At 41.4% G+C, this 17,688-nt stretch overlaps 1 protein-coding gene across 1 annotated transcript in view; it reads left to right on the top strand.

Moving 5' to 3' along the window:
• Positions 1-399: 399 nt before the first annotated feature.
• The window catches only part of LOC309683451 (neuronal acetylcholine receptor subunit alpha-7-like), a gene marked incomplete at both ends in the record, with an annotated part of 67,359 nt that continues 50,070 nt past the window's right edge, over positions 400-17,688 (top strand). Inside the window, 2 exons of the mRNA XM_082497738.1 lie at positions 400-478; positions 17,435-17,574. Of these exons, the coding sequence (XP_082353864.1) occupies positions 400-478; positions 17,435-17,574 (219 nt within the window). The remainder of the gene's footprint in view (positions 479-17,434; positions 17,575-17,688) is intronic.

Here is a 17,688-nt window from a genome sequence, read left to right on the forward strand (position 1 = left end):
TGCAGACATGCTGTCTCGAGTTAGGTACAATCTGCGGGGATGTGGAAAGCATCTCCCAGGCAGCCTGCTTCCCCTCCTTGCTGCACGCTCACAGCTGTGTGCAGGGATTGGTAACATTTGCTTCTGACCAAGAAAAGGCTCAGAGTGCCTGGGAATGTGAGTCCCAAGCAAAGTAGCCAGCCCCTTTGTGTTTGGATTTACTGACCCGGCACTGAGCTGATTTGGCTCCTGGGGACTGGAGAAGCACACGACCAAATGCATTTCTCTCTCCTGGTGGGAAGCTGGTTTAATGCCTTATTACTGTAATTGCCAAATCCATCAGTCATTGCAGGCTGTCTTGAAGACTTCATCCTCTTTCACCCTCTGCTCAGGAAGCCAGATAGCCAGCCTATTCTGACAATGCTCACAGAAAAGTGCTTGGGATTTGTTTATTCTGGACTATATCTCTGGGCATCCTTGTTCCTGTCTTTCTTTAAAGGTAAGCTCATCTGTCATTGTCCAGTTTTGGGGGGTTTTGTTTGTTTGTTTTTCTTTTATTTTTTTCTAAACTCTAGTCACATCCTACCCCAACTCTATTTTCAGAAGGTCTTTTATCTGCTTGTAGATTAAACTTTGTTAGAGTCCAGTGCTGGTCCCACTCAGTTTTGTAATCAGTTTGAATAAGTTTGTGGATCTTACAGTGCTGGACACCTTCTTTTAAGAAAGAAAAAGGTGTGTTTTTTTTTTTTTTTTTTAATGAAAAGTGAGTAATTTTCACTTTCAGAAATGAATTGAAATGATTGTGTTTAAAAAGGAATATGTTCTTCCTTTCCTTTAAAAATTTAACCCGTCCATGTTTTTTGGGGAATGGAAAACTATAGCTCCAGGCTGGACGGGATAGCTGTGAGAACCATGTAGGTGTGAGGGTGAAATGTTATTGTTCCACAAAGAAAAATGACCAGAAGAAAATTCTTAACTGTTTACTTTCTGTACATCATTTGGGAAGATTTATAGCTGCCTAAATACATAAATTTACTACTTCTGGTTTGTTTTTCTCTTCTAACTCTTAGTATGTTTAATAAGAATACTTCCAGACAGTGATGGGAGTAAGTTGGAAACATCTAATAAAAATAACAGTAGGCTTCCGTAGTCTAAGGTGTCACCTGTGACCAAGCTATCTTGTGAAGTTTCAGCATGTTATGAAGAAAAGTAGAGACTGTGTGATTCTTCCAAAACATGGAGGATTGCAAGGCTAACAATAAAGAATTTTGGAATGAGAAGAGAGGGTGAAATAGCCACTGTCCTGAAAGATGTTCAGAATTCTACATAAAACGTGCTTTTATTGCTCCCTAACAGCTCTCATACATGCCTGCAGCAACTATAAATTCTAAAACTGAGTATTCCAGGTGTGAGGGACCATGTCATGTTATTCATGATTTATGCATAGAGAAAGGACGATTGTCTTTTTAAAGCTAAGTGGTCTACATATTTCAAAAGTGCAGGGGCATGGGAAACTTATGTATATGTGATGTTGCACTGGGATATTCATGCCACACAGATAATTTCTCACTAGTTTATCTGAATCTGCAAAATATCCATGCATTTCATTATAACAGCTCCACATTTCAGCTGCCTAATGTAGCAGTTGTATCGCAGAAAAAATGTTTCCCCACCTTGCTAAATTAAGAACCTTGCTGTCTTTGTAAGCTCTTTATGTGCTACTTCAGGAGCTGAACTAACAGGCAGGTGATGGCAGCTAGTCAATTCGTGTGCAGTCCCATTTTGAGCAGTTGTGTATCATGTAAATACTGCCTTTTAAATACTAAGTAATCACTGATTCATTGGGGAGGATGCTTAGTTTCTCTGAGTGGCACATGAAGACACAAACTGCTTTTATAAATAATTGGGTGGATTTTTTGTTAGGTGCTTTTACTCACAGTTTACAAGTTTGCACTTTTACAGAGAACCGCTAAAGCAGAATAAAATGAACCTCTGATTAAGGTGGTCTGTATTTGACCTCTGCTGTGGATAGTTTTTTTTTTTTTTTCTTTTTAAAGAAAAGGGGTGGGGGGAAGCCCTGGGAATTGTGTAGTTGGGGCAGAAGAGAAAAAAGCCAAGATTATCTTAGCATATTACTAGTAGCAGAGTCTTTTAACAGTAAGCTCCAAATGAACTTCCCCAGGATTCCTCAGTGCACCCACATGGAAGTCACAGCAAGTCCATCATAGCTAACATCACTCACTGAGTTGTTTCAACAGAATTCATAACAATTTCTCAACTACTGAAAACTTCTGCAGGGCTGTTTTACAGGAAAGTTGTGACAAGGACTAGGTAAAAAACAAAACAAAACAAAACAGGAAGAACTTGGCATTTTTTTTAGTCCTTTCTACAACTTTGTGCTTCAACTTAACACTGCTTGCACTACTGCTAGGAGCCCTGATAGAAATGTCATTCATGTTAGGTCATTGCAGACCTCCGTCCCAAAAAGCCTGGAGCTAGTGATGCTTTCCTGGGACATGGTCCCTACGGAAAATCTGGAAACTTGTTCTTAGCATCCCTGGATCACAGATGAAATCCCTCAGAGCCAGACATCCCTTCCAGGCCAAGTGCAATCCTTGAAGAAGCACCCAGAGGATGGAAGGACCCTGTGAGTCCCAGCAGCTACATAACCACCTCAGGTGGAAGGACTTGAAAACCCTGCTCCAGGGAGAGTTAGGAAGGTAGGGATCAGACCCATTCCTGATCCTTTCTCTAAGCATGGCTCAGTCTGGGAGCCAGAGTGCAGATGACCCTGCATGGAGTTCTCCTGGGTAACCACATGGGCACCTAAGCCTCTCTGAAGAGCATTACCTTCAGCTCAGTGCAAAGGCACCCGCTGGATTTGAACATCCAGGGAAGTTAAACATGCACTTTGCTAGTCAACCTAGGCATTGTGATTACTGTGCTTTTATGTCCTTTTTTTAAAGTGAGGTCACGAAAGTGCCACACATGCCACACAGAGCAAAGTCAGACCTCTTAGTTTCTTTGCACTGTGCAGCCTGACATCACGGTCATACTCTGGCCATGTGGCTAAAGGCAAAGGCAAGCTGAGGACAGAGCCTCTCCTCTGCAGTCCAGTGGGAATGTTAAGTGCTCAGCACTATGGGACAAATCCTATGGCAGGGGATGCTGCAAGCAAGCTAACCAGCTAAAAGATGTAAATTATGAAGTATTAACTCAGCCTGACTTGGTGAATCCAGCCACTGCAAAGCCACTTTTCTTTGGCTCACAGTACAGAATTGAATTCCTGTGCAACGCCCATTTAATGCTTTCTCACAGCTTTGCTGATTTGAATGAGCTATAGTGATCACATCAGAACACAATTTCTGACCTCTAGGAGAAAAACCTCACAAAGATATTGTTGTTGGTTCACTCCCATGCAAGCAGGTGCTGTTTCTGCAGCAGCAGTAGCATTGGCAAAACAGTCTCAAGGCCAGATTCTGCTGCCAAGCTACAATTTCTCTCGTGTGAGCTGGTTAGACTGAGGTGACGTGAGTTTAGAGATCTGTGTAGCAGGAAGAACCAAGGCTGGTACTCTAAATACCTATATATGGAGTCTAAACTTCAGGCATCAGCTGAGTAGGACTGATGGAACTGCAGTGAGCTGTATTAAAACTGGTTTACTTCAAAGAGTCACTGTTGAATAGATGTGAGAAGTCCTGTGCCTTAATAGAGTACAATGTAATGTCATTGGTAATTGAGGAGGTTGGCAAAGGATTTCTGCTTTTAGATCTCATAAATGTTACCAGACTAGAACCAGGTGTTAAAGTCAGATCATTTAGAATCTTTCATACTCTTAATTTGAGGCCTGAAGGTTGCATTCTCCTCAGTTCCCCACATTCTCTATGTTGATGTTCTGCATTGTATCGCCCAACTGAGTGAATCACAGTTTCAAAGATAATAATGCAGCTGATGCAAGTTTAAAATAGAAAAGATATAAGGAGGACCTTTGCTTCTAGGTATTTTCTTCCATATTGGCTAAAAAAGATGCCACATGTGCACCTTGCAGAGATGGGAAATTACTGCCATTACTATAATATCTGGGAGCACAGACACCAGAGTCTGGTCACTCTGGATGCTGAATACATGCTAAGACATCACGTACACATGGAGTTAGACAGGACTGAATGTACTTGTCATAGCACATGTCTGTTTCTAGATGTCACTCTGCTCTGTGATCAAGAACACTAGTGCAGAAACATGTGTCAACACATTCAAGACAGGCAGGCAGAGTCCTAGGCAAATCTCTGAGATTATTTCCTGTTAGTGTATGCTACAGTAACATGCTGTACATGCTTACCTCTTGAGATTGTCTTTTCAGTTCAATGAACTTCATGTGCGTCACTAATCTTCTATGTGCTTTCACTGGCACAGCTCTAAGGCTGCTCTGTATTATCAGAGGCACAGCTGCCACTGTGGAGCTCGCCCAAGCTTGTGATAAGTTGCCAGGCTCGAGGAAAGTTGGAAGTATTTTCATGCACATTTGCTGATAGTCTTCCCACCTGGGGCTTGTAATTAAATCAGTAAATTGCAATAGAAAGAGAACTTGTAGTCAGCATGAGTACTTAGCGTGTCAACAGTGAGGTGCAGGTGACCATGTCCTGCCTTGCTATCAATTGGTTTTGCTCAGTTAGAGAAGCTGTAGTTACCAGAGCACTGAAAAGGAGATCTGCAATCCTTATGACCTTTCAGAAATTGATATCTTCAGTACTTGCTGCATTCCAGAACATTGCAGAGAACGCCACCGTCCTCATTTCTGTCTTTAATGCAACATATATTTGGACAGAAAAAAGACGTACAGAGAAAGGTTAGGCTTGAGGAGATCTCATTTCGCATTGAGGACTCCAACAGCCTAAAGCCAGTTTGCAGATTGGGCTGACAAGACTGTACACTGTGTTCCCTGAAGCTCAGCTGTGGCTACATGGAAAAGAATCTCTGGTCAGTTAGATCTCCGCCATGCCAAGAGAGAAAATTAAGTTGTAAATTGGAAGAGATATGTCTGTGGTAGCTAAGGTGAGAGGCGATCTGGTCTGTACATACTCATGGACTGGTAGAATAACTTGGCTGGAAGAGACCTCCAGAGGTTGCCCAGTCAAACCCCTCTTTTCAGAGCAGGTACAGCTCTATTGGGATGCTTCTTGGGCAGTCAAGCTGGGAAGATCCCCAAGGATGGTGGTCTCCCTTATGGTGAATACCTTTCAGAGAAAAAAAAGGCTCCCCTGATACACTGGCAACGCCCCATGATGGAACTTCTATCTGATCAGTGCTGTCCCTGTGCACGTCCCAGAAGAGTCTGGCTCCTTCATCATACAGTCCTTCCTCACGGCAGCTGAATGCAGCCAATAGAGCTCCCCCTTGCTTTCTCATCCTCAAGGTGATCAAAGGCATGTTTCTCCACGTCTTATCAGATGTGCTGTGCTCCAGCAGAACGTTATCTTAGTGGCCTCCACTCAGCTCACTCCAAAGGGTCAGTGTATACCTTGTGCTGCCCTGAGGAGGCTTTATTAGGCACAGAGCTAACTGTGTGTCATGCAGTGGGTCTCACTGATGTTGAATATAGGCTGGCTGTAGAGGAGGATTCGTGTTTTCATCACCTCTGAGTCAGTAGGTTTGGGGGAAAAAACAAAATTAGGAAGTCATATAATGATGCACAAAATGCATTCCATAATTCTTAGACATCTTGTGCTCTTCTTGAAGAAATTCCTCATCTTGATTCTGCAAAGTGGCAGAGCAGATCATGACAGATGATGGAGTACATTCCCTTGAATATTGTGTCATTTTAGAAAAGCCATCAGCAAACTGAAATCTAGCTTAAGCAGCTGTAACAATAGGAATAGGAGATAAAAAGAAGGAATAAATAGTTCTTAGATGGTTTGCAGTTGTCACTGTTTCAAGTGGCAAATGGGCAACAACTTTGAATTGCGCACATTCTTGTTCAGGTTTCACACACAGTTCATAAAAGATAACTTGACAGCTTCAAGAGCTCTAAGCAAAAATCTTACCTTTCTAATACAGCCAAACCTGCAGCAGACTCTCTCTAGCAGTGTTTCATTCAGGGTCTAAGCCTTAGTCTCCAAAGATATTAGGGTCCCCAGTTTCCATTTACTTTATAATTCAAATTTGTTGGATTGGTATCTCAGCCCAAGCACTTCAGCATTCCTGCAATCATCAGATCTACTTACGTGTAGTAGCCTGACAATGACGAAGAAGGCAGAATGGTAGAGAAAGGATAGACTGAATGGGTCTGAGGATAAAGAGAGGAGACATCCTTCTCCAGAGGAGGCATCTTCCCAAGTGTGCAAATAATTTCCCCTTTGGGTCAAAATGCTCTAGCAGATTCAGGAAATCTGTATGCTGGGGAATACAAGAGGACAGGCCAGACATCACAGGATCACTTTCTGCTTTTCAGGCTAGTTTTGATCTCTCTCAGAGACCAGCATCCCAAATCTGCAGGCATTGCTACTGTATCACAACATGACAGTCATACTCCGCCTGGACACATAGAGCACCAATTTTGTTTTAATTTTGTTTTGTTTGCACTGACATAATGCAGGAGCATTAGATTGAAGTTACCAAAGCTTTAAATCAATGGAGTAAAGTTAAGACAAAATCAGGCTCAACAGATCATCATTGTCTGCAAGTACCTCATTTTCACTGTAGTTCATTTCTGCTCTTAGTCAGGATCAGTGACTCAGCCAATGCAGGTTTGGATGGCGGGGTGCAGCAAGAAGAGCCACATATTTCATGTCCCTGCTAATCCCAACAAAAACGGGACCTGAAGACAAGACAATAGCATCTGGCATTCCAAAAACAAACAGATCAAGGCTAACCAATGCTCAACTGTCACTGAGGCCTTGTGAAATTCAGAGTCTGGGGGGGGGGGGGGAACCAAAACAGCTGTAAACTTCATGATACAGACCGTACTCAGCCACTTTATATGCACATAAGCAGATCTGGGCTGAATCAGCCAAAACAAAGCACTTCTTACAATTTCAAGTGTTCTAGGTCAGATCTCCGCAGACCTTGTTTGATTGGTCACAAGTCTAATTTGCTCAGAGCCAGTCATTTACCTCATCAAGACAGTATTAGAAGCAGCTTTTTACTTCAGTGTCAAATACATTCAGACTCCCCGCTGAGAATTTTCATTCCTCTATTTACTATTTACAGCTTCGTTTTTCTTTGAATACCTGTACCACCAAAGACTTGGACTTCTTTCCCTTGGAAAAAATCCCTTGATAGTAGCCAATTCTGCTGCCAAAATCTCCAAACTATCACCAGCCAGCTAGCAGCACAGCATCTTTCACATAGACAGGCAGCAAGTGTAGCCTGACACAGTGAAATCTCAGCAGTGCTTCTTAAAACAGGGCTGAGTGTGATGTATAGACATTTTATGTAAGTTTTGCTTCAGAAATAGGAAACTTTCATATATGGGAAATTGTATGTCCATATTTCCCAGTTCAGGTACTAAGCACTGAGAAGGAGGATGAATAAGCAGCCATTCAAGATGCAGTCAAAATTTCCATCAGGATAGCCCGCATCCCTTTCATGGGAGTCTAACATGATGTGTCACATCATAGAGTCATAGAATCATCCAGCATTTGAGTTTCTAATTTTGGAAAGACAAGCTTGCAACCTTCCCTGCATTCCCAGATGCATGTTCACTTTGGACATTTATGCCTTGCATGTACCTTGCAGCCAGCATATCTCTCACTTTACTCACAGGCAACAAGCTTGAGCAATGTGGGAAGAAGGCAAGAGGAGCCCTCACTAGCCTTACATATTGCATCATATGTACATATTACCTTTGCTGCCTAGCATTGCTATGCAAGTACAGCTGGCAGACTGGCAAGGCAAAAGTTCATTGTTCAGGAAACTAGCCATCTCTGGGATCATAACCATTGCCACTCACCAGCTCTGCAGAAGGGGAAGGGGAAAGAATCACTGCAACATCTTTAGACACACTGAATGGTTCATTTCCACAATATTACTGTCTGTAACATTTCCACTCCAAGCTGTCCTCTGCATTGCCCAGAGAAGTTATACAATATCACTGCTGCTTCAGTAACAACACACTGAGGCAATGGTTTTGAGGCAAGATCCCTCCCTCACCTCTGAACTGTGAAAAAAGGAACAAACTTTCTCTGCCTAGTAAAGGCATGTCTGTGACTAAGGAATAATACTTGGGAGAACTAAGTTTGATTTTTTATCTTTGCTCTCTTCATGTCTTGGAGACAAAATGACTTATCTTTCTCTTCCTGGGAGGTTAACTTACCTTCTTCCTCTTTCCAGGGTCCTGTTGGTCCTGGTGTGGGCTTCTTTCTAATTAGTTTGTGACATTATTAGGGTGGGCAGTGGAGCCTGAAGAACTGTGTTGCACAGTAAACTGAACATTTCATTGCAGTCTCTATCACTGCTATTATTCATTTGGTTTAGGAAAATAAAACTCATTCTACCTATTGTTTTCTCAGACCTAACCAGACTTGCCTATCTGTATCCACTGAAATCATTATTACACCTGTCTGTTCACATATGGCTTTCCCAAATCCAAGCTCTCTACATGTGCCTTGCATGGTGTTGAGTGGACTTTTGGTGGGGATATGCAAATTACCTGTGACCCTCTTCAATGCCATCTGTGAATGCTGTGCAGATTGCCATGGTTACTTCATTGGCAACACTTGGTCAGTGAAATTCATAGTGCTTTCCCAAGAAGGGCTTTCCGTTGGTTTACTGCTTTTGGTGCTGCTCTGCAAGCTAATGGGAGCAGGGAGTCCAGAATCCCAGTGTAGTACACTGATGACAGCATCACTGGTATCCCACTTTTATTATATGATTTTGTTTCTTTCCATTGGCTTCCATTACTGCTCTTCCTGCCAAATCCCGAGATGGCTGGCAAGAGTCAACTTCAGACAGCCACAACTCTCTGTAATATCTAGCAAGGGAAGTCCCCCTCTTCACCAGTGTTCCAACTCCCTCTTCCTGTGTTCCCTTCACCTTCACATCTAGAATTGTAGTAATTACAGTTATATTGCATGGAGCTGAAGTAAACTAGCATTACACTAGAAATGCAGTTTTTTCTCTTCCTGCCTGTAACCAGTTATGTTTCTGACCTGGAGCAATGAGGCAGTTTAGATAACTATCGTACATTTGAGAGGTACTTCACAGTTAATATCTTAATGTGTCTCTTGACCTTACACATATATTTCAACCTTTGAAAAGTCTACACCAAGCCAGCAGAACCAAAAATATAATCCTATCCTTTCATTATGTAATGGCCTATATTCTCTTTTTAGCATGTTATCATGTGCCTAAAGTCTTTGGAGATGAAACCTTTCCTAGCATACTCTTTAATACCCATCTCTGCTGGGAGCTCTTTATCTGCTATGAAAAAACAGAAATGACCAACATCAGGAAGATTAGGTCCTTTTTGCCTAGGAAAACACGACGCTTCTCTCATTCCTCTGGGTATCTAATGAGTTTTGTGTGTAAGATGCAGAAACAATCTGCAAAGTGAGAGCCAAAGATTAGAGTCAAAGATTACCCAGAAGGGAAGTAGATTAAAAAGAGGTTTTAAATGAGAGGCGTTCAAATACACAGCACGCTAACACACATACACACACAGACACACACAGGGTTGAGGCAGCTGATGAGATTCCATTGTTTCTTATGTGAGTACTCTTCCCTGAAGGTGTGATGGCATGCATTTTAAATCAAAGGACATTGAAAGAAAGAATGCATTTGCAGCCACAGATAAAAGCAACAATGCTACACATAAGAACAAAAGCATATGGGACACATCTGTGTCTCTGGGGATTAAGTAACATATGGCAGTGACATGCTATACATTTTCAGAAATCTGCATAATATACAAAATAAGGTGAGTGCTTTTTTTACACCTACCAAAGCAGTAGAACATGCCACACTTTTGTAAGTGCTGTTGCCATTCCAATTCTTTATGTTGATGAAGTTGCTTGTGAAACAACTTGGTTTTTTTTTCTGATACTGCTCCTGTTACTTCCCCCATAATTCACAATTGCATATAGTCCATTCGTGTGTCTTTGTGTGTGTCTTCCTGTGATCATTGTATTTGCATTCCCAAAGAGATAGCTAAGAATCCCTGTAAGAGTACAGTGATAAAAAAAAAGAAAATAAATAATAGAAGATGAACTACGGCAGAAGAGTCTGCAGGTTGTTAGGAAAATACTTGGAAGTTCTAGGATTTAGCTCTGATACACATGGGTTTTCCTAATGGCTTTTTGCTCTGTAAATGATCCTATAATAACAAGATTGTATACAATCATTACACAACAAAATATAACAGTACTTCTCCATATAATGACACTGTTTTTCGAAAAAAGTCCAGAAGTCCACTCCTTTTCTTTTAGAAAACAGTAAAACAAACAAACCAACCAACCAAAACAGAGGGAATGTGGCAAAGTAACAATACATAGAAAAAAAATGACATAGATGTGTTGAAATACCTGCAGAAGGTACAAGAGGAGCGAATAAATACCACAACCACAATATTGCTGCAGTTTAGGACTTTTTAAGAAGTAGCTGGGGACAAAATATTTAAAAGCATCAATGTGATGGATGAGAAATATGCAAATGATTTTAATTTACTGTGCTCTGTGAAAAGGTTGTGTATGCAAATGATTATAGGACATTTTTGAGAAGGGAAAAAATGGGCATGTTTTGTATTTCAGAGACATGTTAACATGCATATATATGAATATAAGGTGATATGAGAAGAATATGATATTTGGTCTGAAAAGCTTTGGTCCTTTAGGTACCAATAACTCCCATAATCTTGTCTGAATAAAATAATAACTTGTGTGTAAGGCTTAGGCCTCTACCAAAAGAAATGAGCAACAGCTAGAAAGCATTCAGCTAGCAGCTGGCCCAACAAAAAGTTCAAAGATTATGAAAATAAAACCAAGGAACACTATGAACCAAAGGTCAATAAATACAGGTACTGTGGCTGAAAACCTCGTGGAATCCATGTCCTTCCACCTACCCTCTTGTTATTATTTCATTATTTTTTCTTTATTGTGCACAGCAAGCCATTAATGTGGCCCACACCAGGGATGCTCAGTCAAGGACTTTTTGGAACAGACCTGGGGAACTGGCCAGGGCTGGACTCTTATCTTATAGCCATACGTGACAGCACAGCTCCTAGGAGAGAAGGAAGCGTCTGGCTTTCCTGGGGATGGCGTATGGATAGTCTGGTAGACTGGCCAGAGCTAGCTGCAATTTTGACAGCCATTCCTACCAGACATCACTGAGCAGCCTTCAGTCACAACAAACACTTCCCCATATCTGAACCCAAACCCACAGAAGAAACAAGGAGCATTATGGTGCTCCAGTGGGGACAATGGGATGACAATCAAGCATGGAAGAGGTAATCCATGCCCAGAGGATCCCATTCAGTCAGAGAAGGTGGAAAAGGTTTGTTGACAGCTTGCAGCTATACACCTACAACCCTATGTCTCCTCAACAGGGCAAGTAAAATTGTAAAGGAACAAACTATTGCAACCAGTGAAACTATACACAGCACATAAGGAAGGAGGAAAGGTTATGGTAGTTTTAGTGAGGATTTTATTTTTCTCTTTTTTCTTCCTTTTTTTCTTTTCCTTTTCCTTTTTCTCTCCTTTTTCTTTTTCTTTTTCTTTTTCTTTTTCTTTTTCTTTTTCTTTTTCTTTTTTCTTTTTCTTCTTTTTCTTTTTCTTTTTCTTTTTCTTTTTCTTTTTCTTTTTCTTTTTCTTTTTTCTTTTTCTTTTTCTTCTTCTTCTTTTCCTTTTTCTTTTTCTTTTTCTTCTTTTTCTTTTTCTTTTTCTTTTTCTTTTTCTTTTTCTTTTTCTTTTTCTTTTTTCTTTTTCTTTTTCTTCTTCTTCTTTTCCTTTTTCTTTTTCTTTTTCTTTTTCTTTTTCTTTTTCTTTTTCTTTTTCTTTTTCTTTTTCTTTTTCTTTTTCTTTTTCTTTTTCTTTTTCTTTTTCTTTTTCTTTTTCTTTTTCTTTTTCTTTTTCTTTTTCTTTTTTCTTTTTCTTCTTTTTCTTTTTCTTTTTCTTTTTCTTTTTCTTTTTCTTTTTCTTTTTCTTTTTCTTTTTCTTTTTCTTTTTCTTTTTCTTTTTCTTTTTCTTTTTCTTTTTCTTTTTCTTTTTCTTTTTCTTTTTCTTTTTTCTTTTTCTTTTTCTTCTTCTTCTTTTCCTTTTTCTTTTTCTTTTTCTTTTTCTTTTTCTTTTTCTTTTTCTTTTTCTTTTTCTTTTTCTTTTTCTTTTTCTTTTTCTTTTTCTTTTTCTTTTTCTTTTTCTTTTTCTTTTTCTTTTTCTTTTTCTTTTTCTTTTTCTTTTTCTTTTTCTTTTTCTTTTTCTTTTTTCTTCTTCTTCTTCTTCTTCTTCTTCTTCTTTTATTTCCTTGTTTATTTTTTCCTCTTTCTTTTTCTCTTTCATTTTTTTCCCTACCCGGAGATTTGGGGTAGGTGTTTTATTTTTAGCTTGGCAGCTAGAACAGATATCTGAGTTACACCAAGATCAGCATGTCTTAGGTCACCATAAAACACGCAGGCCAGTTGAGGCAGCTGTCCTTGCCATCACTGGCAACAGGACATGAGTTCAGTCTGAGCTTGAGCTTGGGCATGTACAGCTGCTGACTTGGAGCTGACATCAGCTAGTAGCAGCTTGATCTAATTTAATTACAGTGTCTCAGAGAATTCAAACCCCTTTATAGATACCATGAAGGCTCACAGTCAGTATGAGACACCATCTGTACAAGCCTCATCAGAGCGGCCTCTTTCCCTCCAGCTATGAATCCACACTTCATCCAAATACATGGATGCAGTTATTAACTTATTTCTAGGCTTGCTCTGAGGAGTTCTCTCCACATTTTTTTTTTTTTTTAGTATACAATTATCCCATGTTTCAGTCCTACCATGTCTGGGACGTTTCAACGTGTCTGCTTTTAATAAAGAGGATGATATCTCACATGCAGACCATGCATGTGGAAGGAAAGACTCAGAAGCTCAGATTGTAAGCTAACAGCAAGATGACTTGCTTTATTTCCTGCTGAAATAATTCAAGGCAAGCATGTTGTAGGGGAACAAAATAAGCAAAAGACAGCTTCTCAGATACATTTCAGAAATAAGCCCACAGGGAAGCTGCAATCTTCTGTTTCCTTGCTACAGGTTCTTCTTTCACATCATAGGATTCCCTAATCCAGCACTGAGGGTACCACACAGTACCACCCTACCTGTGGAGTTCCTTTGTCTTACAGTAACACATTTGGAGGGAGCCACGTTTTCTTGTATCTTCTGTTAGAGGAGGTAGTAGCATTCTGCAATAGAGAAATAGCTCCTATGCAGGTTACCTTGCTGTGCAATTCTCTGCAGTTCCATCCTAGAAAGAAAGATGAAATTCAGCTATAGCATTTATTCCCAAGAGATTGGTAGCAGTTTATAGGTTGTGTAGATCAATCAGTGGGTTTCCTGCAGACTTCTTTGCACAAGCAGAAGCATGGGAGGAGATTTGGAGAGGTATTTACGAGTTGAATGTAGTCCACAAAACCATCAGGGGATTGGTTGCCCTGTGCCTCCCAATTGCCTGCAAATTCCAGGATCTGTTTAGGGGACCACTTCAGATTATTCAGAGAGTAAAGCTTGAGGGAGAATCTAGTCCTTAGTCTGGTAACTTCGTGTCTCCTTTCTCCTGAGGAGCCCAGAACTGGACCCAGCAGTCCAGGTGTGTCTCATCAGTGCTGAGTAGAGAGGAAGGATCACTTCAGTTGACTTAATGGTGAGGCTCTGCCTGATGCAGCTCAGGGTGTTGGGGCCTTTGCTATAAGGTATCTATAAAGACCCCCAGGGCTTTTCTGCTGACCTGTTCTCCAGCCAGTGGGCACCCAGCCTGTCCTGGTGCCTGGGGTTACTCCTCCTCAGGTGCAGGACTTTGCACTTCCTTTCATTGAACTTCATGAGGTTCCTGTTAGCCATTTCTTCAGTTTTTTCGAGGTCTTTCTGAATGGCAGCAAAGCCATGTGCTGTATCAGCCACCACTCCCAGTTTTGTACTATCTGAAAACTTGCTGCAGGTGCACTCTGTCCCATCATTCATAACGATGTTAAACAGCATTGGTCCCAGTATACACCACTGGCTGGCCTTCAGCTGGACTTTGTGCTGCTGACTACAACCCTCTGAGCCGGACAGTTCAGCCACTTTTTATCCACCTCACTGTTCACTTATGTAGCCTGTAAGGCATAGACAAATGTCTATGTGGTGTCAAAAAGTCTGGCTGAACTTGAGATGAACATCATACATGGGTCTTCCCTCTAATTTTAATGAGCTAGTATGTTTTCCTACTGCTTCACATATAATTCAGAAATGAAGGGGACACTGACTGAGGAAATGGGACATAAGACTCTCTGTTGCTCAAAGATCTTTTGTCTAGAAAGTGTCATGCCCTTTGCAAGTTACTTGTGCTTTCCTGTAACATACATAGGCAAGTAAGTCTAGCATTGCTTTTGGGAGACTGACCTGGCAACCTTAATGACATCCATCTTCTAGCCTAATTTAAAAGATGAAACAGTGCCACTGCTTTTGGTTAGGCTTCTGTGACTGAGGGGTAGGCAGTGGTAAAGCTTAGTCCACCTCTGCTCCTGAGAGATGTGCAAACTTCCCTACCACCAGCAAACACTCCCTTTAGCACACAGAGATGTCGTGTCACAATGCATTAGCGCAAGCATTAGAGGGGAAAAAAAGGAGAAATCTCTCTGGAGTATGAAACGTTCAGTATTTGAAGATTACAATTTAAAGAAAAAGTTTATGCAAATGCAAGTCTGACTTGTCACCCACCTCAGTTCCTTCTCCAAAACAGCTGTAGCAGAGGGATATCAGTGTGATTAGACTAGCCAGGTCTTTGTTGTACCAACAGCTGCCATGGCTATTTGCCAGGACACCCCAAAGGCTCCCTTACTTATGAATCTGTGTAATTTTGTAAGCAAAACCATGCAGCACACAAACATGTGGTCACCAATGCCAACTCAGCAGGCTTAGAATAGATCAGCTAAGGCTATGTTAACAATTTCTGATACAAGGGTTTGCGAAGTAATAGGCTTACATTACAGAGGGAAGAGTTGAAGAAAGGATGAAAAACCAGGTACAAAATTACAGTACTGGGCTATTTCAGCTCATTAACAGGGAAAGGGGCCTGGCTTCAGCATGATTGGAGCACATAGCACAAAGACAACTTCCTGAAGCACACAGCAAAGGGTTATGCTCAGATGTGTCCAAGTCAGACCTCCCTTGGGGACCTGCTTTAATGCACCATGACAGTGATGGTACTAGGGCACTCTAGCTGCCCAGCTGAATTCCAGAGACTGGTGAAGGGCACTTTTCCCTTGTAAAAGCTGAGACAGCCCATTTAAAAGGAAGATTAAAGGCAAATATTATATAAGTACTCAAGATGAGAGCAATAGTGCAGGCAGTCATTTCTCCCCTAAAGCACAGGAGCATGATGGGGACAGGGGGAGGTTAGTGAAAGGAGACCAAATTTGTTCAAAACACAGAGTGTCTGTCCATAGAACGATGTGTAGTGTTTTTCACTGGTTTGCTTTCTACAGAAGGATCTTACAAGGGAGTCGGGGTCTGCTGAGGATGTAACAGAGGACCTAAATCAATACCTTGCAGGGAAGCTTACTTAAGCTGGTGAAGGAGAGATACTGTGGCCAGAGCTTGTCTTTCCTGATGGTGAAAACACAACATACAATACTGACATGTCAGCAAGGGCTATTGGAGTAGTGCTTACAGCTCCTCTGGATCTCCGTGATCACATAATGTATTATGCAAGAGCAGAGAGGGCCCATTAAGATGGTGTAACATACCAAAATAAAGAAAAATATTCTTCCTCCACCAGGCACTACCATACTGGAAAGCTACAAAGTTCCCTTCAGTATCAGGAAAACTGAAGAGAACAGAAAGTAAACAGACTTACAAACTATGTTTAGTGTTAGCTTTAAAAGGCATGGCTGCTGTGTTGAAGAGCAGCTCGTTCCATGATTGCAAGGTTTGCTGAGCACAGTAAGAGTCTGGGGAAGGCAGAACTGGTTGTTATGGTTTGTTTACATTGTCAGAAATATATTCATCATAACCACTGTGACAGGAGTCCTGGTCTCAATGTGCAGAGCTCTGCTCAAGAGTTAAAAAAAGTCACACAGGAAAACAAGAAACTGCAGTGGATAAAAAATACTTCAGTCCAAAGTACTACTACTACTACTACTACTAATAATAATAATAATTTAGATTCTCTGACAGGGACTGGATTTATACAGTTCAGGGAATATGCAGTCATGCTGACAGGACTGGTTTGGCCTCAGGGAACCTGCAGCCCATGACCCTCTGTTAGATGCAGCTCTTAGGCAGAGCTCAGGCTGCCACTGGCCAGACCACTAACACCTACACTGTTCTGGGGGACCCAAGCTCCTGGGCAGTGTGTCCCAGCAAGCGCTCACCTTCCCGTGGGAAGAGACCCAAGCCATCACTGCTACCCTGCCCCATCCATGGTTGTTGTGGCAAGGAAACCTGATCACACAGATTAGATGGATGCTCTCCACACCCACCCCAAAGCCGGGAACAGGGCCATCTTGCAATTTAAGCATAGACTGAAAATCTGCTAGTCTTTAACATGCTCATATGTTTGCATGACAGCTTCTGTGTCGAGGGTGTTCCCAGTGGAAGTTGAGTTAAGCATGTAACACCAGAAATTCAATATCATTATACATGCCTGTCAAACTCTAGCCTTACCACCACCTCAGGTGTTAACAAAGTGTGCTGCCATCAGAAGGAAAAAGGGCAATGGAAATAACCCAAAGCCTGGAAAGACTACCACATAAAACTGCAGAGGTTATGAAGAAGGCTTGTTACTGTTTCCCGAGCACAAAAAAGGGCCTGATGCATCAGCTCCAATAAATAAAAACACCTGTTAATTATGCTGGGTAAACAGACAGTATGTCCAAGTAATTCTAGTGCTGGCTTACAGCAGCCGATCTCTAGGAAATAAGAACAAGCCAATAAAAGCACACTGACTGCCTTCCAGGAAGCTGTCTGGTGGTTTTGGAGCTACATCCCCACTGACCATCAGGAGGAGGGGCACTAAGGGAGGGGGCCATTTACTCAGAGCCCAAAAAGCTGTTCAGTAGTTTCAGAGTGTTGGCAATGAGTTAGAGTGTTGGTAGTATTTTTTTTTTAAAAGCTCATTAGTCAGGTATGCAGAAAAGCTGTGTCTGTCACAGCCATGTGCAGAATTTTGGGGATTTTTTGAGGAACTACTTTCAAATTACAAACCTATTAAGAAGGGTTTTTCAACAAAACAGACAAACAATGGGGACAGTGTGACCAGCCCAAATGACAGATGCCTTCTTTCTTTTCCCCTAGTCTCTCAGCCAGGCGAAAGCCAGAGACGCTTATACAGAGAACTGCTGAGAAACTACAATCGTCTTGAACGACCAGTAGTGAATGACTCTCAACCCCTTGTAGTCGAGCTCCAGCTTTCTTTGCTGCAGATAATTGACGTGGTAAGTTACTTGCTGTTCTGTTCTCTGTGGCACCCATTCAGCATAACAAATCTGATCTCTCATGTTGGGACCATACTTTTCTCTTAATCAGGTTATCAGAGATGAAAGCAGACT

The sequence above is a fragment of the Vanellus vanellus genome (genome assembly GCF_965231255.1).
Source record: "Vanellus vanellus genome assembly, chromosome: Z".
NCBI classification, from domain to species: domain Eukaryota; kingdom Metazoa; phylum Chordata; class Aves; order Charadriiformes; family Charadriidae; genus Vanellus; species Vanellus vanellus.